At 55.0% G+C, this 27,861-nt stretch overlaps 1 protein-coding gene and 1 long non-coding RNA gene across 2 annotated transcripts in view; one reads left to right on the forward strand and one right to left on the reverse strand.

Moving 5' to 3' along the window:
* The window catches only part of LOC115093420, an 89,993-nt gene extending 86,889 nt beyond the window's left edge, over positions 1-3,104 (reverse strand). Inside the window, exon 1 of the long non-coding RNA XR_003857306.1 lies at positions 3,043-3,104. This is a non-coding gene — a long non-coding RNA (uncharacterized LOC115093420). The remainder of the gene's footprint in view (positions 1-3,042) is intronic.
* IGFBP5 (insulin like growth factor binding protein 5) lies at positions 733-23,230 on the forward strand. Its single transcript, XM_029605111.1, has 4 exons — positions 733-1,534; positions 18,325-18,542; positions 19,416-19,535; positions 21,135-23,230. Exons 1-4 carry the CDS (start codon positions 1,201-1,203, stop codon positions 21,264-21,266), a joined length of 804 nt encoding a protein of 267 aa, XP_029460971.1. The 5' UTR covers positions 733-1,200; the 3' UTR covers positions 21,267-23,230.
* The last annotated feature ends 4,631 nt before the right edge of the window (positions 23,231-27,861 follow it).

Genomic DNA, 27,861 nt, shown 5'->3' on the forward strand with positions numbered 1-27,861 from the left:
ATTTTTATTTATTTTTTTTTAGTCTTAAAAGCCGAATCTGAACTTCTAGTGCTATTGGTTGCAGAGACATAGCCATGCCTAAGCTTGTGCATCGGCGAAGCAGCCCCGTAAACCCTGCAAGCCGGGCTCCTGCTCTGCTCTTGTCCATGCAAAGCTTTGCATAAACAGAGATTTGCATGCAGGAGCCCGAGCGAGTGCGAGAGAAAGCCGGGTACCCTCAGAGGGGTGCAGGGCGATCGGAATTTTAGCACATGCAAGAAATTTAAAAAAAAAAAAAAGGGGGGGGGGGAACCCTTTCCTCTTGCTGGTCAAGGTGCTAAGAATCTAACTCCATGCTCCTACTCCGAGTGTTCTGGGTTCAGTTCACTTTTGCAGGTTCGGGTTCCCTTTGCCTCCGAATTTCCAGGGCTGGACGGACAGGCTGCGATCGCATGGGGGGGGGGTCGGGGGTCGCCGCTGCGATCCCTCCGGCCGCTCTGCTGGGGGTGGAGGGGAGATTTGACAGGAAGGCTCCCGATCGTCGGCGCACGGCTCGCAGCCCCTGGCAGTGTGGCGAGCGGCGGCTCCCCGCCCCCACTGTTTGCGAGTGGCCCGGTATTGCCGTGGTTACTGGCAGGCGTTCAGGCTGGGTGTCATTGGGATCTCAGATTGCAGCGAAGGGCTGGCGAGGAGCCAGGGGCCGTCTCTTTAAAAAAGCCCCAGCCCGCTCTGCCCTGATCAGTCTCTTCCGAAACTCCTCCCGGGGCAAAGTGTGGCGAGATCTACAAAGTGCTGTGCTTTTTTTTTTTAGGGACGGGGGAGTGCGTGTGCAGCAGAGGAGCCTAAACCGCTTTGGAGACGAGAACACGTTAAAAGAGCCCCCCACCTGTGACTCGGCTTCTTCGTGCAATATCCACAACTACTTGGGGGGGCTTTTGGTAGACTTTGCAAGAAGTTGCTTGCACCGTGCCACCACCGCTGAAATTATAAGACTTTTTTTGGGGAGGGGACAGTGCGGATTATTTTGTGCAGTGTTTGTTTCTGCCTCTACCCAAAAGTAACAAATCCTCCCCTCTGCAACCTGTTGCAGCAGCGGCAGCGGCTCTGGGATAAAGGAAGAAAAAAAAGAGCTCGCCAGCCTCGATCGTCGTTGCCCCCCTCCCCCCTGGGGTGCATTTTCTGGACTGCTCGGTTCCCGCGGGGGGGGGGAGGGGAGGAGAGATGACGGTGCTGCGCTGCTGCCTGCTCCTGTCCGCGTGCCTGGGGCTGGCCCGCTGCCTGGGCTCCTTCGTGCACTGCGAGCCCTGCGACGAGAAGGCCATGTCCATGTGCCCCCCCACGCCGGCGGGCTGCGAGCTGGTGAAGGAGCCCGGCTGCGGCTGCTGCCTGACCTGCGCGCTGGCCGAGGCGCAGCCCTGCGGGGTGTACACGGAGCGCTGCGCGCAGGGCTTGCGCTGCCTGCCCCGGCAGGGCGAGGAGAAGCCGCTGCACGCCCTGCTCCACGGCCGCGGGCTCTGCCTGAACGAGAAGACGTACCGGGTGCAAGTGAAGATCGGTGAGTGCCAACCCCCCCCCCCCCCCCGGGACTCCCCTCCCGCGTGTCCCCCCTCCCCCCCAGGCGAGCAGGTGCCTGGCAGATGCGCGGGCAGGAGGATTCACTTTCCCCCAGCCTCTGGCTGACCCTGCTGGCCCGGGTGTCACTCGGGGACACGGGTGTCCAAGGACTTGAAGGGTTGGTGGGGTGGGGGGGGGGGGGGACCGATCCCTGCAAGGGGCTGCGAAAACCGGCCCTGCCCCGGAGGTTCAGGAATACCTGGGCAAAGGAGAAATAAAGGATCGGTGGCAGGTGGTTTGCGCGGCTTTCGGGGCTGCCCCGCGAAGTTTAAGGCAACTAAAAAAAAAACAAAAAAACAACCCCAAACTGCTTCCCGGCCCCCTCACCTGCCTGCCCCCGACCCTGTCACAGGGAAGGTAGACATCCTGGCTCCCCAAATCCCTGGCCGCCTGTCTCCAGTGCCCATCCCCCTTCTCGGGTAGCCACCAAGCATCGCCAGGGCAAGCAGCGGCCAGAGAAAGCGCCGAGCATTGCAGGTAGCCCCGGGCTATGGCTTGTGGGCTGCGCGCGCTGGAGCCTTTCCAGCAGCCTCACCTTTCCAGCCACTGCCAGCTTTCTTTTTCTTGTCTCTTTGAAAACATTTGTTAAAATTCATTAAATTAAGTGGGTTGATTCCCCCGCCCCCCCCCCCCCCAATAGAGCTGGAGGCTGGCTGGCGAGGGGTTAATATGCGCCTGGGGAAGGGGGGGGTGCCGGGCAGGGGGGAGGTGAGGATAATTCATGGCCTGCAGCTGATTGGGGGGCAGGATTGCAGATTTCCGATTTGTCTGCCCTCCTGCCGCTGCTTTGCCTGCAGTTTGTTGCCATCCTTCCTCGCTAATAAGTGCATTTCAAAATAAATAAACCAGCGTGGCTGGAAAGCGAGGTGAGGGGTCGCCCTTTTCCTTCTTTCTTTTGTCTTAAAGTGTCCGAACCTTCCCCCCCCCCCCCCATCCACCCTGCGGATTAAAGCCGGGGGAGGGGGAGGTGCCGGTGGGCCCCGATTTGCTGAGTCAGCTTCAGGCGAGGGGGAGGGGGAGGATTGCCTTTTTTTTTTTCTTCTTTTATGTCAACGATTCGTTTGCACGTTCCGGGTTTCTCTCCCTCTCCAGTTTTGTTTTTTTGAATTGCATCTTGCACGAATGGACGCAACAGCTGTCCGCAGCTGGCTTTGCCGAGGGGAGGGGGGGGGGTGTCAGCAGGTGCGCCGCTGGGGTCAGGGGAGCAGCAGCAGCCCCCGGTCACTTTGCTCTCCGTCCTCTCATCTCCAAGTTTGCAGCTTCAGGCTGCTTAAAACCCCTGTCTGGGGGTTGGAAGGTCCTGATCCGGATCAGCAGCGCACGGCACAAGAAAGGTTTATCCTGAGACTTCTGCAAACCTCCTCCCCCCCCCCCCCCAAAAAAAAAGCCATAAAGCAGAAGGACTCGATCCAAATGAAACATCGACTTTACAGAACTAATTGCACTTACCAGAATAGCGCTGAAGACTTTTCACTCCCTTTTTTCCCTATAAAAATGTGTCCAGATGAAATCATTCAAAGGGGTGAGGTGGGGGCGGGGGACGGCGATTGTACGAGGGAGCAGGGAACAGAGCTCTACTGCCACCTGCTGTCCAGACTGCGTTCCTGACGGACAGCAGGCGAGGAAGGGAGCGCGGGGCTGGCGCAGTAGCACTTATCCCCTTACACTGTCTAGGTTTTTATTTTCATTTATATATATGGCACAATTTTAAAAAAAAGGGGGGGGGGGACTGCCCCCTGTACACTGCTTGACCTTTTGCCGAGCATAGGGGAGCGTACACCCCCCCCCTGCTTTCTTTACAGCAGACACCAGATCTGCCTGGTGAGCTGTATTTAGGATGAAGACTGCCTCCACCCTCTCCAACCCAATTATACCTTTCTTCACTAGCCAGCTCACCTGGTGCTACTCTTTCACTCTCCTCCACTTCACGTCCCTCCACCCCACTCTGAAGCAGCCTCTGGCTGTCTCCCTCCCAGATTTAGGTTTTTTTGCTGCCCCTAGGCACTGTTGGCGCTGTTGCCGTACACTCCCCCTCCCCCGAAAAAGTCAGACGACAAGGAGCAGAAGACCTAAGGTTGCTCTCGTCTGCACCCGGCTCACCCCTCCCCCCCCCTCCACACTACCTGGGAGGGGAGGCGCTGGATCAGGAAGCAAAGGGCTGCTGTGGACTGAAAGAGATTCAGCCCTGCAAATCATCAGCCAGCTTGCTGCCCCCAAATGTTTGCAACCCTAGCTACAGCCCTAGTGTGCCCATTACATCCAAGTCTGCCTCCCCCTCACTCTTCCTCCCACCCCTGCATGCTTCCTCCCCTCCTCATTCTCTCCCCTTCTCCTGCCCCCCCTCCTTTTTTATTATCTCTCCTTAGAGCTGGTTGCTTGTACCCCTCAAAGGGCAGGAAGGGAGGAGGGGGAGGGGGACACAGTATGGAGGGATGTGGTGTGTGTGTGGGGGGGGGGGGGGGGGGTCTACACTGGGGACCGGCTGAACAGACTGCAAGCGATTTAACTCCTCAGCTGCCAGCAGGAACCCTAGGCTGCATCAAACTGGTATAGTAAAGAGGGATTCACCTTGCAGAGAAACTGGGACATTTAACAAACTCCTGTACTGGTAGGAGCGACAGTGGCAACTTTAGATAATTCTTTTTTGTTCTTGCAAACAAAATGTCATAGTTACAGCAGACTACTTTTCATATTTTAGGACTGCAAAGCTTAATGTCAATGAAGAACGTCAGGAGCTGAGCTTCTGGCAGTCTAGGGTCCAAAGTGTTCTGCAATAACCAAACTCCTCCCAATCTCAGCTCCTGTGAGTCTGGCAGGTCTCTGCTAACTGAGCTTCTGCAGATCTGAGCTCAGGTACATCCCTGGAGTGGTAACTGAGCTCCTGCAGATCTGAGCTCGGGCAGGTCCCTGCAGAGGTAACTGAGCTCCTGCAGATCTGATCTCGGGCAGGTCCCTGCAGCGGTAACTGAGCTCCTGCAGATCTGATCTCGGGCAGGTCCCTGCAGAGGTAACTGAGCTCCTGCAGATCTGATCTCGGGCAGGTCCCTGCAGCGGTAACTGAGCTCCTGCAGATCTGATCTTGGGCAGATCCCTGCAGCAAACTGAGCTCCTGCAGATCTGAGCTTGGGCAGGTCCCTGCAGAGGTAACTGAGCTCCTGTAGATCTGATCTCGGGCAGTAACTGAGCTCCTGCAGATCTGAGCTCGGGCAGGTCCCTGCAGAGGTAACTGAGCTCCAGCAGATCTGATCTTGGGCAGGTCCCTGCAGTGGTAACTGAGCTCCAGCAGATCTGATCTTGGGCAGGTCCCTGCAGCAGTAACTGAGCTCCTGCAGATCTGATCTCAGGCAGGTCCCTGCAGCGGTAACTGAGCTCCTGCAGATCTGATCTTGGGCAGGTCCCTGCAGCGGTAACTGAGCTCCTGCAGATCTGATCTCGGGCAGGTCCCTGCAGCGGTAACTGAGCTCCTGCAGATCTGATCTTGGGCAGGTCCCTGCAGCGGTAACTGAGCTCCTGCAGATCTGATCTCGGGCAGATCCCTGCAGCGGTAACTGAGATCCAGCAGATCTGATCTCGGGCAGGTCCCTGCAGCGGTAACTGAGCTCCTGCAGATCTGATCTCGGGCAGGTCCCTGCAGAGGTAACTGAGCTCCTGCAGATCTGAGCTCGGGCAGGTCCCTGCAGTGGTAACTGAGCTCCTGCAGATCTAATCTCGGGCAGGTCCCTGCAGCGGTAACTGAGCTCCTGTAGATCTGATCTTGGGCAGTAACTGAGCTCCTGCAGATCTGAGCTCGGGCAGGTCCCTGCAGAGGTAACTGAGCTCCAGCAGATCTGATCTTGGGCAGTAACTGAGCTCCTGCAGATCTGAGCTCGGGCAGGTCCCTGCAGAGGTAACTGAGCTCCTGCAGATCTAATCTCGGGCAGGTCCCTGCAGAGGTAACTGAGGTCCTGTAGATCTGATCTCAGGCAGTAACTGAGCTCCTGCAGATCTGAGCTCGGGCAGGTCCCTGCAGAGGTAACTGAGCTCCAGCAGATCTGATCTCGGGCAGGTCCCTGCAGTGGTAACTGAGCTCCTGCAGATCTGATCTCGAGCAGTAACTGAGCTCCTGCAGATCTGATCTTGGGCAGGTCCCTGCAGCAGTAACTGAGCTCCTGCAGATCTGATCTCGGACAGGTCCCTGCAGAGGTAACTGAGCTCCTGCAGATCTGATCTCGGGCAGGTCCCTGCAGAGGTAACTGAGCTCCTGCAGATCTGATCTCGGGCAGGTCCCTGCAGAGGTAACTGAGCTCCTGCAGATCTGAGCTCGGGCAGGTCCCTGCAGTGGTAACTGAGCTCCTGCAGATCTAATCTCGGGCAGGTCCCTGCAGCGGTAACTGAGCTCCTGTAGATCTGATCTTGGGCAGGTCCCTGCAGTGGTAACTGAGCTCCTGCAGATCTGATCTCGAGCAGTAACTGAGCTCCTGCAGATCTGATCTCGGGCAGGTCCCTGCAGCAGTAACTGAACTCCTGCAGATCTGATCTCGGACAGGTCCCTGCAGAGGTAACTGAGCTCCTGCAGATCTGATCTCGGGCAGGTCCCTGCAGCGGTCACTGAGCTCCTGCAGATCTGATCTCGGGCAGGTCCCTGCAGCGGTAACTGAGCTCCTGCAGATCTGATCTCGGGCAGGTCCCTGCAGCGGTAACTGAGCTCCTGCAGATCTGATCTCCGGCAGGTCCCTGCAGAGGTAACTGAGCTCCTGCAGATCTGATCTCGGGCAGGTCCCTGCAGAGGTAACTGAGCTCCTGCAGATTTGATCTCGGGCAGGTCCCTGCAGCGGTAACTGAGCTCCTGCAGATCTGATCTTGGGCAGGTCCCTGCAGCGGTAACTGAGCTCCTGTAGATCTGATCTGGGGCAGGTCCCTGCAGAGGTAACTGAGCTCCTGCAGATCTGATCTCGGGCAGGTCCCTGCAGTGGTAACTGAGCTCCTGCAGATCTGATCTCGAGCAGTAACTGAGCTCCTGCAGATCTGATCTCGGGCAGGTCCCTGCAGCAGTAACTGAACTCCTGCAGATCTGATCTCGGACAGGTCCCTGCAGAGGTCACTGAGCTCCTGCAGATCTGATCTCGGGCAGGTCCCTGCAGAGGTAACTGAGCTCCTGCAGATCTGATCTCGGGCAGGTCCCTGCAGAGGTAACTGAGCTCCTGCAGATCTGAGCTCGGGCAGGTCCCTGCAGAGGTAACTGAGCTCCTGCAGATCTGATCTCGGGCAGGTCCCTGCAGAGGTAACTGAGCTCCTGCAGATCTGATCTCGGGCAGGTCCCTGCAGCGGTAACTGAGCTCCTGCAGATCTGATCTCGGGCAGGTCCCTGCAGCAGTAACTGAGCTCCTGCAGATCTGATCTCGGGCAGGTCCCTGCAGCAGTAACTGAGCTCCTGCAGATCTGATCTCGGGCAGGTCCCTGCAGCAGTAACTGAGCTCCTGCAGATCTGATCTCGGGCAGGTCCCTGCAGAGGTAACTGAGCTCCTGCAGATCTGATCTCGGGCAGGTCCCTGCAGCAGTAACTGAGCTCCTGCAGATCTGATCTCGGGCAGGTCCCTGCAGAGGTAACTGAGCTCCTGCAGATCTGATCTCGGGCAGGTCCCTGCAGCGGTAACTGAGCTCCTGCAGATCTGATCTCGGGCAGTAACTGAGCTCCTGCAGATCTGATCTCGGGCAGGTCCCTGCAGCGGTAACTGAGCTCCTGCAGATCTGATCTCAGGCAGGTCCCTGCAGCAGTAACTGAGCTCCTGCAGATCTGATCTCGGGCAGTAACTGAGCTCCTGCAGATCTGATCTCGGGCAGGTCTTTGTCCCAGTACTGAGTGCTCTCCTACCTCACTCTGCCCCAGGGACTGCAGTGTTGTGTAATTCTCTTTAATCGCTTTTTTTGTTTGTTTGTTTGTTTGTTTAATGTTTGGGGAAGTTATGGTGCTATTTAAATTCACACCAGTTAAAAACAAACCTCTGAAATGCTCCTGACACCTGCTTATTGCTCTCTGCTTCAAGGCAAGCGGGGATTGGGACTCAGACAGCAACCAACAAGGGTCCTGACTTTGATGGTTTGGGAAAGTGAGCATGGGGGAGACCTGTCTGGCACGTCTAATGCTACCGTAAGCTTGCCGGGCAGGCTGGATGGACCACTTGGTCCTTTGCTGCCGTCATTTCTATGTTTATAGCGGTAAATAAAAGAAAGTAAAAACTTGTCTATCCTTTTTTTTATCCTCCCCCACGTCCCCGTGTCTCCCCTCTGCATTGTGTCGGGGGAGAAATCCGTGTTCCTTTCTTAAAAGGCGAGTCCCGGCCCCCTCAACCCCCGCAGCTGCTATATCGGGGGACAGACAGCGACCTGCGGAGATTACGGGTCAGGTAACGTGTCCGGCGGCCAAGCCCAGCCCACAGGCCCCCACCTGCTGGCGTCATTCATCCCCTCGACCTCTGAATCTGCCCGCAAGAGCTGTCCAGGCCTAGGGAGGCTGCCAGGCCCGGTGTGGGGGAAACCCCCCCCCCTCGTCCTGCCAGCGGATCACCTGGTGCCAGGGCATGGGGGGACGTTCCGGGCGGCTGAGGCCACCGCTGCGGGCAGGGCAGCCTCCTCTGACCTCGGCCCTCGGCCTCTCGCCGGCGGACGTCCTCGTTTAAAGCCACACGGTTCCAGTCGCCCACGTGAGGTCTCAGCAGAGAGCTGTGGGCCTCCTTCCAACAAACACCCCCACTCGCCGGCCCTCTGCGGGACGTTCGGCATCGTCGCCCCAGAAGCTTGTCGGCACCTGGATTCGGGCAGAGCGGCGCTCTCCGTCCATGGTGGGCATCGTGAAGGCAAGGGCAGCCGGACTTCATTTAAAGATGCTCGGGGGGGCTGTTACCTGACCAGAGAGGGCAGAGAACATCTTTCATCGTGACCCAGTTTCAGATGAGCGGAGTCAGGCAGAGAGGGGTAGAGTTTGCCCGCAGGTTACATAGACGGGGCAGGTGAGGGGATTTGAATTCACATCCCTGGATTTGAAGCTTTAACCGTGCCCGGCTTCACCAGAGCTCTGGAAGAAATCCCAGAGTGGACAGCAGGCCAGGCCCAGGCCGAGGCTTCCTAAAATGTTTCCTGATCGCCTTGCACGACTCGCAGGGAGGCACTTTCGGCAGACAGGGAGAGGGAGGGGGAGGGGGTGCATGGATTCCTGCTGCCACAAAGCCCGCAAAAAAAATGGGGGTTTGGCGGTTTCTCAAGGTCATAGCAGGGAGATTCTCCCGCTGCATCTCGAGTACCGGTCAGGCCTGGTGCAGCCAAATTTGTAGTTTCCAATGGAAAGCGATGACAGGGCAGCAGTAAACCAGCACCGGCACCGCCCCATGGAGCAGCGTGCGCGCGGGCACAGAGACAGGTAATGAGCGTGCAAGCTCGCACACGCACGTGCACCCTGGTCACTGCTTCACCCGTCAGCCGGCCCTCGGGCTGCTGGCTCTTAACCTCCCGCCTCCGTTGCTTGCTGCTGACGAGATGATGCTGGGTTCTGATAAGCTTTGCTCTGGTCCACTGACTGGCAGCGCTGCCCTCTCCCTGCTGGCTGCTCCTTACAACTCATTCCCAGCTTCTGCCAGTGTCTCCCCTACAGAGGAGCGTAGCCGTCTATAGTGCCTCGGTGACAGGACCACTCGGCTCCCTCCGAGGGCCTGCAGCGGGCACACTCAGCCTTCTCACACAGTCCCTGCTGCAAAGTCCCTTCCAGAGGCACATCTGGCCTCGCGGATATCTCAAACACCCGACTGGCTGGGGATGGGGGGTCCACCGGGACGGGTTCGGGAAGCTGGAGCCGTCCTGTGCCTGCGCCGGGCAGCTTCCCCGAAGACCCTTGAAGCGCAGTTTGGCGTTACGCCGGCAGCGGTGGCGGTGACAGAGAGGTCCTGTCGGGGGGGCGGGAGCTGCAGCCACAGCCATCGGCTTTAACCCCCGGGGCCGCAGCCACGCGGTCGGGCCAGGCTCACGGGAGCAGATCCTGGCAAAGGCGAGGAGGCTAAGACCAGCGTAGAGCGTGGGGGTCACGCTCACCCTAGGGCTCCCCTGAAACCCGGGTGAAGCAGCGGCTGAAGGCAATTCACGTTGCAGTCAGAAACCAGTTTCCCAAAGCACTGCACAAGAACGTGTACTGGGAATGGTAGAGGTGTATAAATGTATATTATACAGATTCCAGAGAGGGAGAGAGAGAGAGAGAACATTTTCCTTATCAAAGAATTGCATCTCTGCAAAGCACACAGAGCTCTCCAACTTTCTGTGAGGCTTTCTGTGGGTAAGATGTGAGGATGTGGATGTGCAGCGATACAGATCCGCTCTGTAGATTTCCCACAAGCAATACGCAGGAGATCTAATTTGTATACCCTGGAGCCCTGGTCTATGCAGATCTGTCTCCTGCATAGTCACTGGGGACTAGCCTGGGGTCACCGAGGACGGCTATGATTTTCTCTAGTGCCACAGACTCAACGCAGCGTTGAACAAATGCAAGTAAGAGACAGTCCCTTCTCTGAAGAGCTTACAAAAGTGTCCGTGTCCCTGCAGATAGGGGGGGGCGAGACGGGTGCTCTGAAAATAAAGCCTGGCTGATCCAGGAAGAGCTGACTGACCCTGCTCCTATTTTAACATTTTGTAGTGAGTGCTTGTCTTGGAGAGCCAGAGGATGCCCTGCGGGGCGGGTGGCAGGGGTGGGGGGGGGGGGGTTAGCAGTGATTAAGCTCCGCTTGTATATATTTCAGAGGTAATGGACTTCGGTGCACGAGTTGTAACTGCACGTGGTGACTGTCCTGGGTTCTGATGCAAGAGCTATCCGGGGCATGTGTGACCGGATCCAGGCTGCGCGGGATCTCTCGACCGGATGTGACTCGGTCCCAAAGCGCATTCTGTCCCAGGCACATCTGATCCCTCTCTGGCACAATCCCGGAGCTCAGGCTTGCAGAGGGCTGGCCAGAATCCTTCCTAGGCGCTGTCTTCTGATGTGAGGAGGGGAAGCGCAGGACACGGTAACAAAACAGCAAGGGATGAACCTGAATTAATAGCCAGAGCTGCCCTGAAACCAGTCTGCCCATTGGGCAGAGGTGCAGTGACCTCTTAGGAGATAAGAAGTGTTGTTGAAACCCTGGTCACCAGATACTTTTGTGCATCTAGGGCTGTGGAGTCAATTTCCTGAGCTTCATTCACATGGAAGAAATTCAGTCTGCGGTATTAAGAGCCTGCTGCAGCGCTTACAGGCGTCCTCTGCATGTGCACATCTGAAGATCACAGCTCTGGGACCTGTTCCAGCTGTCAGAGCCAGGTGCAGTGTGTCTGCACACCTCAGAGGCAGGGAGCTTCTCTCTCAAATACCATTACTAGTATCAGAGCCCAGTGCAGTGTGTCTGCACGTCTCAGAGGCAGGGAGCTTCTCTCTCACTCACACACCATTCCCGGTATCACTGCCCAGTGCAGTGTGTCTGCACACCTCAGAGGCAGGGAGCTTCTCTCTCACTCACACACCATTCCCGGTATCACAGCCCGGTGCAGTGTGTCTGCACATCTCAGAGGCAGGGAGCTTCTCTCTCACTCACACACCATTCCCGGTATCACAGCCCGGTGCAGTGTGTCTGCACATCTCAGAGGCAGGGAGCTTCTCTCTCACTCACACATCATTCCCGGTATCACAGCCCGGTGCAGTGTGTCTGCACATCTCAGAGGCAGGGAGCTTCTCTCTCACTCACACACCATTCCCGGTATCACAGCCCGGTGCAGTGTGTCTGCACGTCTCAGAGGCAGGGAGCTTCTCTCTCACTCACACACCATTCCCGGTATCACAGCCCGGTGCAGTGTGTCTGCACATCTCAGAGGCAGGGAGCTTCTCTCTCACTCACACACCATTCCCAGTATCAGCCCAGTGCAGTGTGTCTGCACATCTCAGAGGCAGGGAGCTTCTCTCTCACTCACACACCATTCCCGGTATCACAGCTGGTGCAGTGTGTCTGCACACCTCAGGGGCAGGGAGCTTCTCTCTCACTCACACACCATTCCCGGTATCACAGCCCGGTGCAGTGTGTCTGCACATCTCAGGGGCAGGGAGCTTCTCTCTCACTCACACACCATTCCCGGTATCACTGCCCGGTGCAGTGTGTCTGCACATCTCAGAGGCAGGGAGCTTCTCTCTCACTCACACACCATTCCCGGTATCACAGCCCGGTGCAGTGTGTCTGCACATCTCAGAGGCAAGGAGCTTCTCTCTCACTCACACACCATTCCCAGTATCACGGCCCGGTGCAGTGTGTCTGCACATCTCAGAGGCAGGGAGCTTCTCTCTCACTCACACACCATTCCCGGTATCACAGCCTGGTGCAGTGTGTCTGCACGTCTCAGAGGCAGGGAGCTTCTCTCTCACTCACACACCATTCCTGGTATCACAGCCTGGTGCAGTGTGTCTGCACACCTCAGAGGCAGGGAGCTTCTCTCTCACTCACACACCATTCCCGGTATCACTGCCCGGTGCAGTGTGTCTGCACATCTCAGAGGCAGGGAGCTTCTCTCTCACTCTCACACCATTCCCGGTATCACAGCCCAGTGCAGTGTGTCTGCACATCTCAGAGGCAGGGAGCTTCTCTCTCACTCTTACACCATTCCCTGTATCACAGCCCGGTGCAGTGTGTCTGCACATCTCAGAGGCAGGGAGCTTCTCTCTCACTCTTACACCATTCCCTGTATCACAGCCCGGTGCAGTGTGTCTGCACATCTCAGAGGCAGGGAGCTTCTCTCTCACTCTCACACCATTCCCGGTATCACAGCCCAGTGCAGTGTGTCTGCACATCTCAGAGGCAGGGAGCTTCTCTCTCACTCTCACACCATTCCCGGTATCACAGCCCGGTGCAGTGTGTCTGCACATCTCAGAGGCAGGGAGCTTCTCTCTCACTCTCACACCATTCCCTGTATCACAGCCCGGTGCAGTGTGTCTGCACATCTCAGAGGCAGGGAGCTTCTCTCTCACTCACACACCATTCCCAGTATCACAGCCCGGTGCAGTGTGTCTGCACATCTCAGAGGCAGGGAGCTTCTCTCTCACTCTTACACCATTCTCTGTATCACAGCCCGGTGCAGTGTGTCTGCACATCTCAGGGGCAGGGAGCTTCTCTCTCACTCTTACACCATTCCCTGTATCACAGCCCGGTGCAGTGTGTCTGCACATCTCAGAGGCAGGGAGCTTCTCTCTCACTCTTACACCATTCTCTGTATCACAGCCCGGTGCAGTGTGTCTGCACATCTCAGAGGCAGGGAGCTTCTCTCTCACTCACACACCATTCCCAGTATCACAGCCCGGTGCAGTGTGTCTGCACATCTCAGAGGCAGGGAGCTTCTCTCTCACTCTTACACCATTCTCTGTATCACAGCCCGGTGCAGTGTGTCTGCACATCTCAGGGGCAGGGAGCTTCTCTCTCACTCTTACACCATTCCCTGTATCACAGCCCGGTGCAGTGTGTCTGCACATCTCAGAGGCAGGGAGCTTCTCTCTCACTCTTACACCATTCTCTGTATCACAGCCCGGTGCAGTGTGTCTGCACATCTCAGAGGCAGGGAGCTTCTCTCTCACTCTTACACCATTCTCTGTATCACAGCCCGGTGCAGTGTGTCTGCACATCTCAGAGGCAGGGAGCTTCTCTCTCACTCTTACACCATTCCCTGTATCACAGCCCGGTGCAGTGTGTCTGCACATCTCAGGGGCAGGGAGCTTCTCTCTCACTCACACACCATTCCCTGTATCACAGCCCGGTGCAGTGTGTCTGCACATCTCAGAGGCAGGGAGCTTCTCTCTCACTCTTACACCATTCCCGGTATCACAGCCCGGTGCAGTGTGTCTGCACATCTCAGGGGCAGGGCGCTTCTCCCTCACTAGTGCACCATTCTGAGTATCGGGGCTGGGTCCAAATGTCTGCACACTTCAGAGGCAGGGAGCTTCTTGATCAGTGAGAATCCATTTCGTTACCACCTCGGAGGCAGAGAGCTTCTTGGTGTGCAGTTTGTGTTTATGTGCTGTGAGGAACGAGTTAATTTTCTGGCTCCGTCACATGGCCATCTCCAGTCTAACAGTGACAGGATCTGCACACACTCAAATCGTAGAACCCTCCACCCTTTCTCCATCCTGCAGACACTCCTCACCCAACGAATGTCAACATGCACAACCTGCCGGGCCTAAACTGCCGGCACTGGAAATCGGGCCAGAGAGCACATTCTGGATTTTTTATGCTTGCACTGTCACAGATTGATAGCAAAGCCCGGCATGGATCCTGCTGCAGGCGGTGGCAGCCAGAGATTTAAGTATCCCATCCTCGTACACACAGAAAAGTTAACCATTTTAATTAATTATATTTATTAATTTGCATTAAGTTGTATTCCGCCTATTAGCAGGACCTGTTCTTGGATAATAGCTGGGAGGCAGCATCCTGACTTCCTGGCCAAAAGACGCTTTGCAATACATGGGTCTTGGGCGCCCTCTGCTGGTTAGAGGAGAGCACTATTCTTGGGAGTGGTGGATGCAACTCCCGAGTTATTAAACTCACCCCTGGCGCGGATTTAGCCATCGGCAGCTGCCTAAGGTGCCTGATTTTGAAGGAATCAAATAGCCAGGTCAAGAGCAAGCCCGCTCCTGCTTGCTTTAGGGCTCTGCGCTGGCTGCACTTCAAAGGGGCACCACTGTGACACTCCGCTGTGCCCTCCCACCCCCGCTCTCCAGTCCCGCCTATGAGCACCGAAATCTTAAATCCAGCCCTGAACTCGCCGTCCTTACCTCCGAGACCTGAGGAAAGCATGCGCGCTGAACTCCAGCGCACCTTTTCTGTTTGCACGCGAATGCATCAGGCTGATGCATCGGAAGTTAAGTAAACGTCCATGAGCTTGCTGGGTGGACTGGATGTACCATTTGGTCCTTTTCTGCCATCATTTCTATGCTTCTAATGCAACAATGTGCGCTCGGCCCGGTGCCCCCTTGGTGCACAGAAAACGCACACGAATATGGGAGCAAAGTGACCGCATTTTTACCTATCCTTTAGCACTGAAGCCAGGAAAGGTAAGAATAACCTGGTCTGGAGGGTGAGGATGGGGCAGGTTAGTGAGTTGGGGGGGGGGGGGGGGGGGGGTCCCAGGGTAAACCACCAGTGATTTGGGAGTCCCCAATGCTTAGTGCTTTTTTTTTTTTTTTTCTTTTTAGGCTCGGAACCTTAACTTTTATTCCATCTCAGAGCCAGGAAGTTAAGTCACATTTCTGTGGCGAGTGTAAGCCTGCGGTGCCGTGCCACCAGGGTCTCAGGCCTGGGGCTACCTCGGACCCGGGAGACTCAAGTCTAGGAGCTCCAGGTGCGGGGACGGCGGTGGCACAGCCCCAGAGGCTTACAACCAGCCGCAGAAATGTGAGCCCGCTGTGCTCCCCCTCTGAATTTCCAGCCTTCTTCCGGGTACTAACGCAGCTTCTCTGCATTAACGACTTCATTAATGTACGATTAGTCTGGAAGGGGTGGGGGCGCTTATGTGTGCGCACTCTTTCCGTGCACCGAATGTGAGTGAAGGCGCGCTCAGCCTCTTGCACGTTCCCGGAGAGCGCAGCCCTTGCCAGAATCTGTCGGTGATTTTCAGAGGATTTTATTGCTCGGGCTGATGGTGGCGGAGCTTCAGGCCCTTCTTTGCTGCCGGCTGGGCTCCTACTCTCCAGTCATTAGGATCCCTTCGTGGCCTTTTTTTTTTTTTTTTTTTTAAGGTTCTGAGCCATGAACTGAGAAGTTGGTCCCTTTTAGGCTGATATTGGGAACCTGTACAAAATGGATGAGGAGGGGAGGGTTTTAACCACCCATGGGGACACGGAGCTCCTTGGAGCTGAGCCAAACCAGGAAGGTGAAACCTGTAAAGTAAATCTCAGTTGGAAGGGGATTTCTTTTTCTCGGCCATTTCACAGCTCCTGTGGGATCCCCCCCCCTGCCCTGGCTGCCTGTAAGGATCAAACCCCCAGGCCTCCTGCACTTGCCACCGGACTGGCCACTAGAGGGACTTCCATTTCCAAAATGGGTTTTTTTGTTGTCTTTAAAATTTGAAGTGTGCGCGCTGTTATTTTGACATCTAAGGACAGAACAACTTCCAAGTTTACAAAAATGAAACTGCGCGGGTTTTTGGGTTTTTTTTGTTTTCTTTCAAAACCTTCCGCCCCTCCTGTGCCCTGGGCGTTGGGGGGTGGAACTGAGCCTCTACCGGCCCCCATTTACTTCCCGTCCCCGCTCCCGGCGCTGCTTCTCTCGAGCAGGAAAAGATGCGCCTTCAGGGGGTCCGATTGCAGGCAAGAACGTCGACACGAATTTCTGTCGTTCCTTCGGGTGAAAGTCTCGGTATCTTTCGGTGCGAAACGAAATCCCTGAAACCGCTGGTAGAATCCTTCCGACTGGCCCCGGCTTCGATCCGGTCCTGCTTTTACCCGCACTGCACGCAGGGATTTGTAGTTTCGCTGTCCTAAAGGAAGTCAGGCGTGCAGGTCCCTGGCCCGGTCGGCACCCCCTGTTTCAGGGGTCCCGCTCAATGCTTGGGACGCTTTCCCGCCGGCCTCGGTGGCCAGACTTGGAAAGACCTGCCCGACGATTGACCCCTGCATCTCCGGCTGCTGACATTTAAGCCCAGCGCGTCTTCGTCCCGTCCCCAGTGGGGGCAGAGATCCGATCCGCACCCCCCTCCTCGTGCATTTGAATTAGCAATTACAAACTCGTTCAAATCCAGCCCAAAATAACCCACGGGGGGTGGGGTGGGCACCTTAAAGGTCACAAGTCAGCTAAGTCTGTCAGTTGTCTCACCAGGCTGCTCCTATTTATAACTGCCCAGCAGCCCCGATGAGCTCCCGTCTGCTCAGGGCATGGTGGGCCACGCTGGACCGGGAGTGCGAGCCCGGCTCTGCATAGCCACCCCCGCCGGCGGCAGAGCAGGCCTGAATTACTCTCTGTTTACTACCCCTCCCCCCCCCCCCCCCGGTGTGCAATGCGATGCTATATTTATCTGTCTTACGCGCGCACGTCGCTGTTGCTTTTTTGTTATAAATAGCAATTTTTTTTACATTATGCAGCATCTGTTATTGTTTTATTACATGGCTATTGTGTCACGGTTTGAAGACGACATTGGAAATAGCTTGCAGTTAAAAGGATTTATTATCATTATTCTGCAAGCTGGTTTTCTTGTGCAAGGTTCCACCGTCGCCCCTTGCTCCCAGTGGCTGCACCGATAAATGGAAGAGAGCAGGGTATGAGTAACGAGCCCCCCTTCCTCCCTCGAGTCCGGTGGCCCAAGGCCGCCCACACTGATCCCGGTGTCGGGGCAGTGACCTCCCTCCGCGCTCCTGAGGCAGGAACTGGCCTCTCCTCGGCCCTTTCGGCGGAGGCTTTCCAGGCGGAGCTGGAGCCTCGGGGGGGGGGGAGGCGGCTGGCGCTGGAGCGCGCTTTGCGTGTGACCGGGAGACGGTGCTCCCGCCACCCATGCTGGGGCCCTCCCCCAGGGGGACAGGTCCAGCCCGAGCGCACTCGGGATGCACGCGAGATCATTTGGGACTCCTTTCCAAGCACAGGGCAGCCTGCAGGGGGCTACAGCTCAAAGGTCTTCCGTGACACTAACATTTTAAGAGAACCACAAGACCTTCCCTGGCCATCAGCAGAGTTTGTAAATCTTCTGGCCGGGATCCAGTTTCTGCGCCTGCACCAGAGGGATGCCAGCATAAGTTCAAAATTTGTGGTTCTCCTGAAAGTAGGGCTCCCTGGTGACTCCAGCCATGAAGGGAAAACTAAGGGGGGGGGGGGGTCATTTTCTATTGATATCGCACGTGAAAAGTCCCTTTTCGCGTGCAATAGCTTCATAGGGGGCGGAGTCGGGGCAGCGTCGGCACCGGGGCGGCTATTGGGTGCGAAAGCCGGCAGCACCTTTTACGATGGCGCTATTGGGTGCGAAAGCCGGCAGCGATAACACCGCGGTGGTGCTTTCGCAGGCCCACCCCTCGCTTCATCCCCCTGCCCCCCCCCCCCATTGGCGCCGGGATTCAGGAAGCCGCTGTAGTTTAGAAAATCCGGCCCTAAGGTAGTCCTGGTTTTACTCTGTTGCTTGCAGGGAGATGTAGTCTGAGCGATTCATCTGATGGACGTGATTTCATTTCATTTCATTTATTAAAATTTATTAATCGCTTAACACAGAAAGGTCTAAGCGATTTACAATAAAACATACATAAAGCGATTTAAACACTACATATAGAAATAAAAAAACAATGCATAATACATTACAAAACAACATCACAACCATAAAATTAAAAAAAATAAATAAAAATAAAATAATAAAGGAAACAAAAAAATTCCAGACAGCAGTCTGTATTAAACCAGAAATACCTTAACCATCATCAGTTATTCAGAACCCACCATAGGCATATTGCAGGAGGAAGCTTTTTAAAGGACACCTGAATTTTTTTACATTATCTTGTATACGCACTTCATGGGAAAGAATGGGTGAAATGTGATCAAATCGTTTTGTATTCAAAACAAATCTAGCAGCTGAATTAAGTAGTAACTGTAAGGGTTGCAGAGTGGACTTTGGTAAAGCTAAGAGCAGACTATTACAATAATCACGATGGGGAAAAATAATAGCCCGGAGCCGTTGGCTGTCTATACTGAGTAACTCTCAGCCTCCTTACAAGGGTCATTCTTCTCCCCTTTTCTGCAGAGAGGGAGTCACACGAGGACCCCACCACCTCTGAAATAACCGAGGAGACCTACCCACCCAAGTATCGAAAATTTGGGCGCGTTACGGAACACAAAGCCGGGGCGTTGAAGAAAGATCGTCTCAAGAAGCACTCGCTGGCCAAGTTCCTGGTGGCGGAGAATACAGACACCGAGAAACACCTCCGCGTGTCCCAGGAGCACCGGCTCGAGTCGGAGCAGGTGAGAACGCGTGGCGGCCCTGCAGCTCACCGACTGAGGCAGGGTGGGCTCTGAAGCCAGGGTTGCCTTCACACCCCAGGTCAACCGAGCGTACAGTGCATGGATTTGCAGTTCTGGGTTTCCCGTTGATTTCCCAAAGAAAATCAGAAGTGCAGATCAGGGATGGGCACAATCATTTTTTTTTTTAACTTCATTTTGTTATTTCATTTTTTGGAGATCTTTTGTTTGTATTTTTTGTTTTTTTACATTTTTTTTGTTTGTTTTGTTTGTTTTTTTTTAGTTTTCGTGATATGGGGTGCCCTGTTTGCGCATAGGGCACATTATTTCCTAAAAATGAAAAATTAAAACATTTTTCATGTTTCAAAAATTTTTGGTTCACGTGAAACAAAGCAAACACGGGCTCATTTGTCACATTTTGCACTTTTGTTTCAAACAAATGCACGTCCCTACTGCAAATCCATGCATGAAGTGGGGCAAAGCTAGGCCCACACCCCCATCTCTTCGGATCGACTTAGGTGAGGTGGACGTCCCACACAGGGCTTTTGGTGGTAAGGCCGTGATTTGGATCACCGGGTTTGCTTGCCCCTTACACCGGAGCTGCCATGTGACCCGGTTCCTGGAGGAAACCTGCAGACCAGCCCTGGCTTTTCGCCTCTCCCTCCTCGATGCATCCTGGCACCTGTACTTCTAATTTCAGATGGAATGGCCACAACTTTCCCTCCAGAAACCGTCTCTCATCTGAGCTGTGTAGCTTCCTAGATGTGCTTAAAGAAATGAGAAGCACAGATGCCTGCCTGGCGCGGGACAGCCAGTCATCCTGCCTGGGAGGTGAGGCTGTCCGTGTGACCCTCTGGTCTTTGTTTCCTTGTACAGGGCCCGTGCCGAAGACAGATGGAGTCAGCGTTGCAAGACATTAAAGCTACTCACCGCATCATCCCCCGAGCCGTCTACCTTCCCAACTGCGACAGGAAGGGATTCTACAAAAGGAAACAGGTGAGATGGGTCACAGAAACCCACCCTCAAATTAATGGATTCATCGTGTAGTGTCAGGCGTCCCCTTCGAGGAGCGGAGGTTCACCTCGCTGTCAATGGAGGCATGGAGGCTGGTCGTGCCTGTAATACCGAAAGAGTGAAGACCGATCTTCCTCTCCTCATTCACCTATCATGCCCAGGAAGGGAAGCCTCCTTCTCCCCTGTAATATCCAGGGAGGGAGGCTGGCCTCCTTCTCTCCTGTAATATCCAGGAAGGGAGGTTGGCCTCCTCTCCTATAATGCTCAGGAAGGGAGGCTGGCCTCCTTCTCCCCTGTAATGCCCAGGAAGGGAGGTTGGCCTCCTTCTCCCCAGTAATGCCCAGGGAGGGAGGTTGGCCTCCTTCTCCCCTGTAATGCCCAGGGAGGGAGGCTGGCCTCCTTCTCCCCTGTAATGCCCAGGGAGGGAGGCTGGCCTCCTTCTCCCCTGTAATGCCCAGGGAGGGAGGCTGGCCTCCTTCTCCCCTGTAATGCCCAGGGAGGGAGGCTGGCCTCCTTCTCCCCTGTAATGCCCAGGGAGGGAGGCTGGCCTCTTTCTCCCCTGTAATGCCCAGGGAGGGAGGCTGGCCTCCTTCTCCCCTGTAATGCCCAGGGAGGGAGGTTGGCCTCCTTCTCCCCTGTAATGCCCAGGGAGGGAGGCTGGCCTCCTTCTCCCCTGTAATGCCCAGGGAGGGAGGCTGGCCTCCTTCTCCCCTGTAATGCCCAGGGAGGGAGGTTGGCCTCCTTCTCCCCTGTAATGCCCAGGGAGGGAGGCTGGCCTCCTTCTCCCCTGTAATGCCCAGGGAGGGAGGCTGGCCTCCTTCTCCCCTGTAATGCCCAGGGAGGGAAGTTGGCCTCCTTCTCCCCTGTAATGCCCAGGGAGGGAGGCTGGCCTCCTTCTCCCCTGTAATGCCCAGGGAGGGAGGTTGGCCTCCTTCTCCCCTGTAATGCCCAGGGAGCATTTGAAATCGGCTCGCGGGTTGAAAACCGGACGCTCAATTTTGCTGGTGTCCGGTTTCCGAACCCGTGGCTGTCAGCGGGCTCGAGAACCGACGCCGGCAAAATTGAGCGTCGGCTGTCAAACCCGCTGACAGCCGCCGCTCCTGTCCAAAAAGAGGCGCTGGGGAGGCGCTAGTGTCCCTAGCGCCTCTTTTTACCGCCGGCCCTAATTTAAATATTTTAGTTTACTGAATCGCGCGCACAGCTCTCCCGCCCGCTCTCCTGCGAACTTTACTGTATCGGCCCGAGAGTAACCTAGTGAATAACTGCAGGTAAAGCCCCAAAAACGGCCCATCCTGTCTGCCCAGCCGACATTCGTCCACTGCGGGAGACGAGCATACGCCGTCGCTTCCCACATAACCCAAGGCAAGCTGCCCTTCCCCCGTGCCTTTTACCAGAGCTCTCAGCTCTTTTTCTACCATCGCACTCCGTGGTGGGAAATCCAGGCGTGGTTTTGCCCTGATGGGGGGAGGAGGAGGGCATTAGGGAAGGGGGGTGGGGTACTATCTTTTTATGCTCTTTCTCCCATGCTGCGTTGCCTAACTACGCATCTCCTCTCCCTTCTCTCTCCCCCCACCCCCACAGTGCAAACCCTCCCGTGGCCGGAAACGTGGCATCTGCTGGTGTGTGGACAAGTACGGCCTCAAGCTCCCCGGCAGCGACCTCGTCATGGGAGACCTTCAGTGTCACAGCTTCGACAGCGGCAACACCGAATGAGGTGGCAGCGACTGCCGGCGACCGGGAGGGACCCCCAGATTCCTTTTTGCTTATTTTTTTTTTTTTTCTTTGACTTGTACATTTTTTTTCAGTCTCGTAAGCAAAATTGGGGGACTTCGGAATCCTTTTGGAAAACTCGCCTCTCTCTCTTTTTTTCTCTGCCTCTCACCTTTTAAAACGAATGGGAAAGAATCATCGTTAAGAGAAACGAACGTAAAAGGACAACAGCAGTAGCAGCGCAGAGTTGTATCAAGACGATCGATTTTTTTTTTTTAAATAATTTTTTTTTCCACCTAATGATCTGCAGAACTGTCCTGGCTGCCCAGTTCCTGGAGGGAGACATTAGACCGGTCCTGGGTTTTGAACTTGGCCCCCGGTGCATTATGGGGTTTGTAGTCCCTGCTTCTGTCTTTTTTTTAATTGGCACGGCAAGTACCAGAGTGAGGCGGGTCGGGGGGGGGGCGCTGCCAGACATCTGGGACCGGCCCAGAATCTCCCTCTGGGCATTTGTGTGGCTTGGCAGCTGTAGATCAGTGACGGAGGGCAGGGGGGGGGGGCTCTGACTGACTTTACGCTTCTGAATTTCCTGAATGCACTTGGGTTCTCAAAACAAGTCCTGGGTTCCCCCACCCAGCCACAACCAAATAAAAAGAAAATTCTCTCTCTCTATAACTAGGAAGTTCTCCTCGACCTGTCCTCTGAAAGGCCGATTATGCATTGGATGACTGAAGGCTCTAACCTGACATCTCCGTGGCCACTGTGGCCTCTGTGTCCTAACACTTCCAGGACTGAGAACCATCATAACGGATCCATCAGCAAGGAATGTTCATAGTGTTTTATAGAGATATATATATATTTTTTTTTTTTCTCCTATCTTTTTTTTTTTTTTTTAATATATATAGTTTGCAGTTACTTTTGAAAACGAAATTCTTTAGAAGTCAGAGACGGCTGGAGGAGGGGTCACGTCAAACCGATCGTTGAAGCCTCAAGTCAGGAAAAAAAAATTGTACGCTGGATGGGAAATTTTCTTTCAACAAAGCAGAAAAAGGACGTTTGAGATCCAGATGAGAACAGCCGAGGAAGAAAGGGGAGCGTTTTTTTTTTGTGTTTTTTTTTACGCAGCGAGGCGGAGCCGTGAGCTCCGGGATACTGTCTGCGCTCCTCGCTCGCGCGCTCTTTCAGAACGGAGTACGTGCTGACCTGTGTTTGTTACTGCGGTAAAGCTGAACGGCGCCCTCGCGCACACACGCGTGCACGCTCAGTATCGTCTGTCCCTGTCCAGTGTTTTTCCACCGGATGCGTCTGAAGCTGGCTCGTCTTCGGGGGGTAGGACAGAGACCGCACGTGGGTTTCGTGGTGGATCTGTTGGTTGGGAGGGGGTTTGGGGGAGGTAGGGAGGGTGTTTGGGGAGCTTTACCGGCAGCGTATACGGGGGGGGGGGGGGGGTTCGGCCTTCGCCGGTGGCACCCCCGTCGGCTTGATGAGGCTGCGAGTGGGGGGAGTGGGGGCGGGAGGCGCTGTAAATGTACGGGCCTGCGATACGGAGCTCCGTGGCTCCTCCCAGTTTCACCAGTGAGCTTTTCTATATCCTTTCTGAGCCTTCAGTTTGTAACTTCGACTGGACAAAGGTCTTGCTGGCTCGTTTTGAGTTCCTTCGGGCAAGATCTGGCAAAAACAAAGTTAACAAAATCTCTTGCTTTGGGGGAAAAAAAAACTAATGAAATAATATATAAATATATATATATATATATGTGTGTGTGTATATCTATATCTATATTTTTATTAAGGAAAAGGAAGTCGCCGTTACAGAGCCGAGGGTGTAATGGAAGGGGATGCAGAGAATGACGCGGCGTGAACCATTGAGTGGGAGCGTTTCAGGCTGGGGGGGGGGGGGGTTAGGGGACTGTGGCTTAAGTTGGTGACGGCTGCCAAGCATAACCTGACCCCCCCCCCCTCCACTGGCAGACAAGAGTCTGAGAATAACTTTGGACTCTGCCACTTTCCGGCCACGGGCCCAGTTAGAAGGGGCTGAAGCTCTCCACCTCCTCTTCACGTCATCGCCTTCCGGCCCCTCCGTGCCAGTTTTTATTTTTTGTGGGGAGGGGGGGGGGCTGCGTTTCACAAGCACGTGTGGTGTTCGGTAAGGGGGGGTGGGAGGGGCTTGTTTGGGTGGTTTTATCCGGCAGGCTTGGCGCGGGGGCTGTCCCAGTTTAAGACTCGGGGGGGGGGGGGGGGGGACACGACACGCTTTGAAGGACGTCAGGGCTGCTTTGGTGATTGCTTGGGGGGGCAGGGACGAGGGAGAAAGGGGCCTGGATCTGGTCCCCCCCTGAAATTGGGTTTAATGCGTCCGAATGTTTTCCAGAACAGCGTCGAGGTTCCCTTCCCTGCCTGGCTCCGTGGATGCTGGAGTAAGATGGACTCTCTGCCGCCTGTTTTAGCTTTTAGTGCTCCACCTTGACAGTTAGAGGCGTCCAACTTCCTCTAGACGCGAAGAAGTTTGCATCTTGTCAGCTACTGCTCAGGGGGGCTGAAGAGAAGTGGAAAGTGGAGCAGGGAAGCCCGTTTTGTGAGGGTAAATCCAGGACAGGAACGGGAGAGGTCCATGAGGAACCGGCGCCTGCAGACGCGCTTTGGGACAAGGACCTAGGAGGAAGGGAGATGCAGAAAGGGATGGGCCCTTCCTGAGGGGGTGATGGCAGGGATGGGTCACTAGGCCTCGGCCTCGTTTCCTGTGAGGGATGCAGTGCGGCAGGAATTACTCCAGGACCGGAGGTTGCGAGGTGCTGGCAAAGCCCGAAAGCGAGCGGAAGCCCCCGGTGAAAGCTTCCAGATACGCAGGTGCTCCACTGGCCTGTTCAGCTCAGGCCTGCCGCTGTCGGGGGAAAGTATCCAACAAAATGCAGCGGGTGAAGGCGTCCCGGGTGCTCGGGTAGCCATGGTAACCCAGGGCCGGTTTAGTCGCCAGTTTCTCCCCCCCCCCCCCCCAGGCTTCAGAATGGTTTCTGCCATCTTGTTGCCACAAAAACCCAACCGTCACCTCCTGCCTCTATCCTGCTGATGAATCCAGGAAAACCTTACACTCTGAGGTGCTGTGACTGCCAGAAACAAGTAAGAAGGGAAGGGTCTGCCCTGCTGGGACCCAGCGGGAGGCAAAAAGGCGAGCTCCTGGCGAGAAGTGTAGGCTTCTGCTGAGGGTCCATGAAAGGTCATCTCTGCAGGGCTTCCCAGGCCCACCCTGGTGACCCCTCCATGAACATGAAGGAGAGAAATTTGCATATATAGGAGACCCCGTATTTACAAATTCATCTCGTGCAAATTAATTGTGAGGGGAAAACTCAACAGGCCAGGGTTCATCAGGATAGGCCCAGCCGCACCGTGAGGGGAGATTTCCTCGGGTTCTGGCCTGTCTCGTCTTAAGTGACCCAAGCGGTTTGTATCTACGTTATGGGAGCAGGTATTAGAGAAGGAGTTTCTAGGAACCTGGGCCCCTCCTTTGTGGGAGAACGAGGCCTCTTGTAAACAGACAAAAAGGGAACATTCGTCATTTTTTTTTCCTTTTTCTCTCGGGATAAGCTCACGCTTTTGTCGGCTGCGTTGCCTTCTGAAAATCTTTCCGAGATTCTTGCAGAAATCAGTGGTCCAGGGGTTTTAATTACCTTTGCACACTTACCCGCGCTCTCCCGTCCCATGATAAAGGTAACGGCCCAGAGAGGGCAGAGGTGAGAGGGGTCAGCATGAGTCTTCCAGGATTCGGAAGCTGTAGCCCGTGGCTGCCCTGCACCCCGATAGCATCATCTCCTGAGAGATGCATCCAGGCCGAGCAAAGACCGCACCCTGAGCTTCGTTGGATACTTTTACTTTACAGTAACTCATAGTAACGTAGTAGTTGTCGGCAGGTAGAAACCAATTGGACTATTTTAACCTCCCTAGTGGTATGTCAGCTGTAGAAGCTTGACCTTTTGTAGGCCATCGCTCCTCATCCACGTCAAGTTTTCCTCTTTGGTTCTCTCTATCCTCCTGGATAGACGAGCACAATAGATCCCGTACTTAAATCCAACACCAAGCGGCCCTACTTCCCATATCTTAAAGGCTATTTACCTTCTGGTTTTTTTTTTGGAGATTATGCTGTGTGCCTTCTCTCATAGGGTTGCAGACCCTGCCATATATTAGCAGCAGAGAGAAAGGTGGTCCTTGACTGAGCCGGCCGTGCTATGTTAGCAACACAAGAAGAGTTTAGAACATAAGAAGTTGTCAATACTGGGTCGGCCCGAGAGTCCATCAAGCCCAGCATCCTATTTCCAACAATGGCCAATCCAGGTTACAAGTGCCTGGCAAGTACCCAAACACTAAGCAGATCCCATGCTGCTGATGCCGGCAACAAGCAGTGGCTATTCCCTAAGTCAACTTGATTAACAGCAGTTTTGCAAGGTTGACAGGGGACAGAAAGGAGGCGCTTCACCCCAGAGAGACATATTACAAGCAGGGAAAAGCTGCTGGGGTTCTGGCTTCAGTCTGGTATTTTGCGTGTCCTTTTCCGTTCCTTCCTCGCTTTGGCGTGGCCTGCATAAGCTACCCCCGACTTGGTGTAGAATTCCTCATTTCAGAGTGCCGGGGGGGGGGGGGGGGGGTGGCTTGAGCTCCCAGAATTAGAACCCCAAGGGCATGGGGGGGAAAGCTCCCTCCCAGCCCCACTGCCATGCAGCAGCTGTACCCTGGTAATGACCCTAACCCAATGCAGAGGAAGGCCGGGACGCACCCCGTGGGCAGCGTCAGACTGCCCAGGGGATTTCGGCGGGAGGGAGCTCGTTGCCGAGCACCTGTAACTTGGCTTTGCAAATAATATTAAGAAGGAATGATCACACGCCATACTGTGGTCAGAAAGTACATTCACACCCTACGCATGCATATATGTGAAATACGGACTGAGAATGAAGCTTATAGTGGAAAACGAGGGACTATGGTGGAGTCTCGGAGGATAATACTTCCCAAAGATAGAAAACGGGCAGGGGGTTGCTTTCCCCACCAATTATTTCTGGATTATTTCTAGAAAAAAATAAACCAGGGAGGGGAGAAGCTTGATGAATAATTAAGCTAAGGTGCTGAGGTGGTCCCATGTCAGAGGGGATAAGCCGATTCCATTTCCTGAGCACAGAAGGAAGTGCAAGGTCCGTTGGACGCTATGGGGTAAAACCCATGCTGAAGTTGTCCATGGCTTGGTAGGCAGCAGTTTAGGCCGTTCAGCCGTGTGATCTTTGAACCGATCGGAAGTTCTGTCACAGATCTTGTACGTGGATAACTGTTTGAAACGAAAAAGCTTCGACGGAAGAAGTTCACTAACTCCAGCTGTCCTGAGCACTTCTCTGGCAAGGTTTCGGAGTTGTTTCAAAACCGCAACTTCCATCCGAAGGACCTCTGGGACTGAAGAGTCCCTGTGCGTTTTATTCAAATACAAACTCACATTTTTTTAAAATACAAATCCCCATTCCGTACTAAAATGAGACTGGTTCCTGGTGGCTGCTGCACCACTTCCTCCTTACTGTGGCTCTGGCGTGGAGCGCTGCACGGCGAGAACTCGCATTCCCGCGGGTCACTCATAGATGCGCCGGGGCTCACTCAGCACAATCCCTCCCTCCCTGTGCGTCATGTGGAAAGAAGCAGAACTACAGTTCCCAGAATGCCCAGCGATGGATGCTGGCAAGGGGACAAAAAAACAAACAAACCCCAAAACATGACGTAGGTCAGTCTGCAAAGGAGATGGGGAGTGCAGGTGCCAGTAGGGTCACAGCTGGCTCCGACCTGGTCTTGCCCCTGTTGTGCCTGTCATGGGATAAAAACCAAGCTTGCCTAGGGTTGGAGTCCTGAGGTGTGACCCTTGTTGTGGGGCCTGGTATGTCTAAAGTGTAATTTGGAGGAGGAGGAGGCAACTGAGTGGAAGCTACCCATGGAAACAGAAAGCTGGGGGGAGGCCGATGTCGAGACAGGCTGTGTGTAAGGCCGATGCTGCTGGTGAGAGGGGAGAGGCGAGGTGGTATTGATTAGGGGGCGGGGGGGGAACCAGATATTAACAGGATCACCCCCCCGTCTGTACCGCTCTGGGCTGTCCTGTTTTGAAACCACTACTAGGGGGGTGTTATTTGCACTTTAGGGTGATCAGACGGCTGCATGTCACGAGGGCAGGATGAGCCGCTCCTGGTTTTACTCCCCCCCCCCCCCCCCCATGGCATCTCTGCACTTCTTTTCCTGCTTCACTTAGCATCACTGGAACCAGCAGTCCAGTGAGATGCCATGGGGGGGGGGGGGAAGCAGAAGAGGCTCAGCCCCCCCCCCCCTGAAAACCAGGGCAGCCACCTCACCCAGGCCGACCCGGCCTTGGCTTTGTCCTACCCTCCCCCCCATTGGCAGAAAAGCAGGAACTTGACTCCGGGCGTGCAGGGGGTGGGTGTGTGTGACCGGATTGCCCTGAGCGAGGTGGCCGCCCTCACTGGTGACTTGGGGCTCTGTGGTGTCTCTTTTTTTTTTCCCCCTTTATAACATTGTTACGGTGTCAGTGCCTTGCACCTTGTTCCACCCTCACCCCTCCCGTTCCCCTCGC

This window comes from Rhinatrema bivittatum, chromosome 6, assembly GCF_901001135.1.
Source record: "Rhinatrema bivittatum chromosome 6, aRhiBiv1.1, whole genome shotgun sequence".
Taxonomy (NCBI): Eukaryota; Metazoa; Chordata; class Amphibia; order Gymnophiona; family Rhinatrematidae; genus Rhinatrema; species Rhinatrema bivittatum.

Excerpts from the sequence above, each read along its gene's own strand:
- IGFBP5 (XM_029605111.1), top strand. The coding sequence starts at position 1,201 with ATGACGGTGCTGCGCTGCTGCCTGCTCCTGTCCGCGTGCCTGGGGCTG. Across the intron at positions 1,535-18,324 it reads CCGGGTGCAAGTGAAGATCG|AGAGGGAGTCACACGAGGAC; the intron begins GTGAGTGCCAAC and ends CCTTTTCTGCAG. Across the intron at positions 18,543-19,415 it reads ACCGGCTCGAGTCGGAGCAG|GGCCCGTGCCGAAGACAGAT; the intron begins GTGAGAACGCGT and ends TTCCTTGTACAG.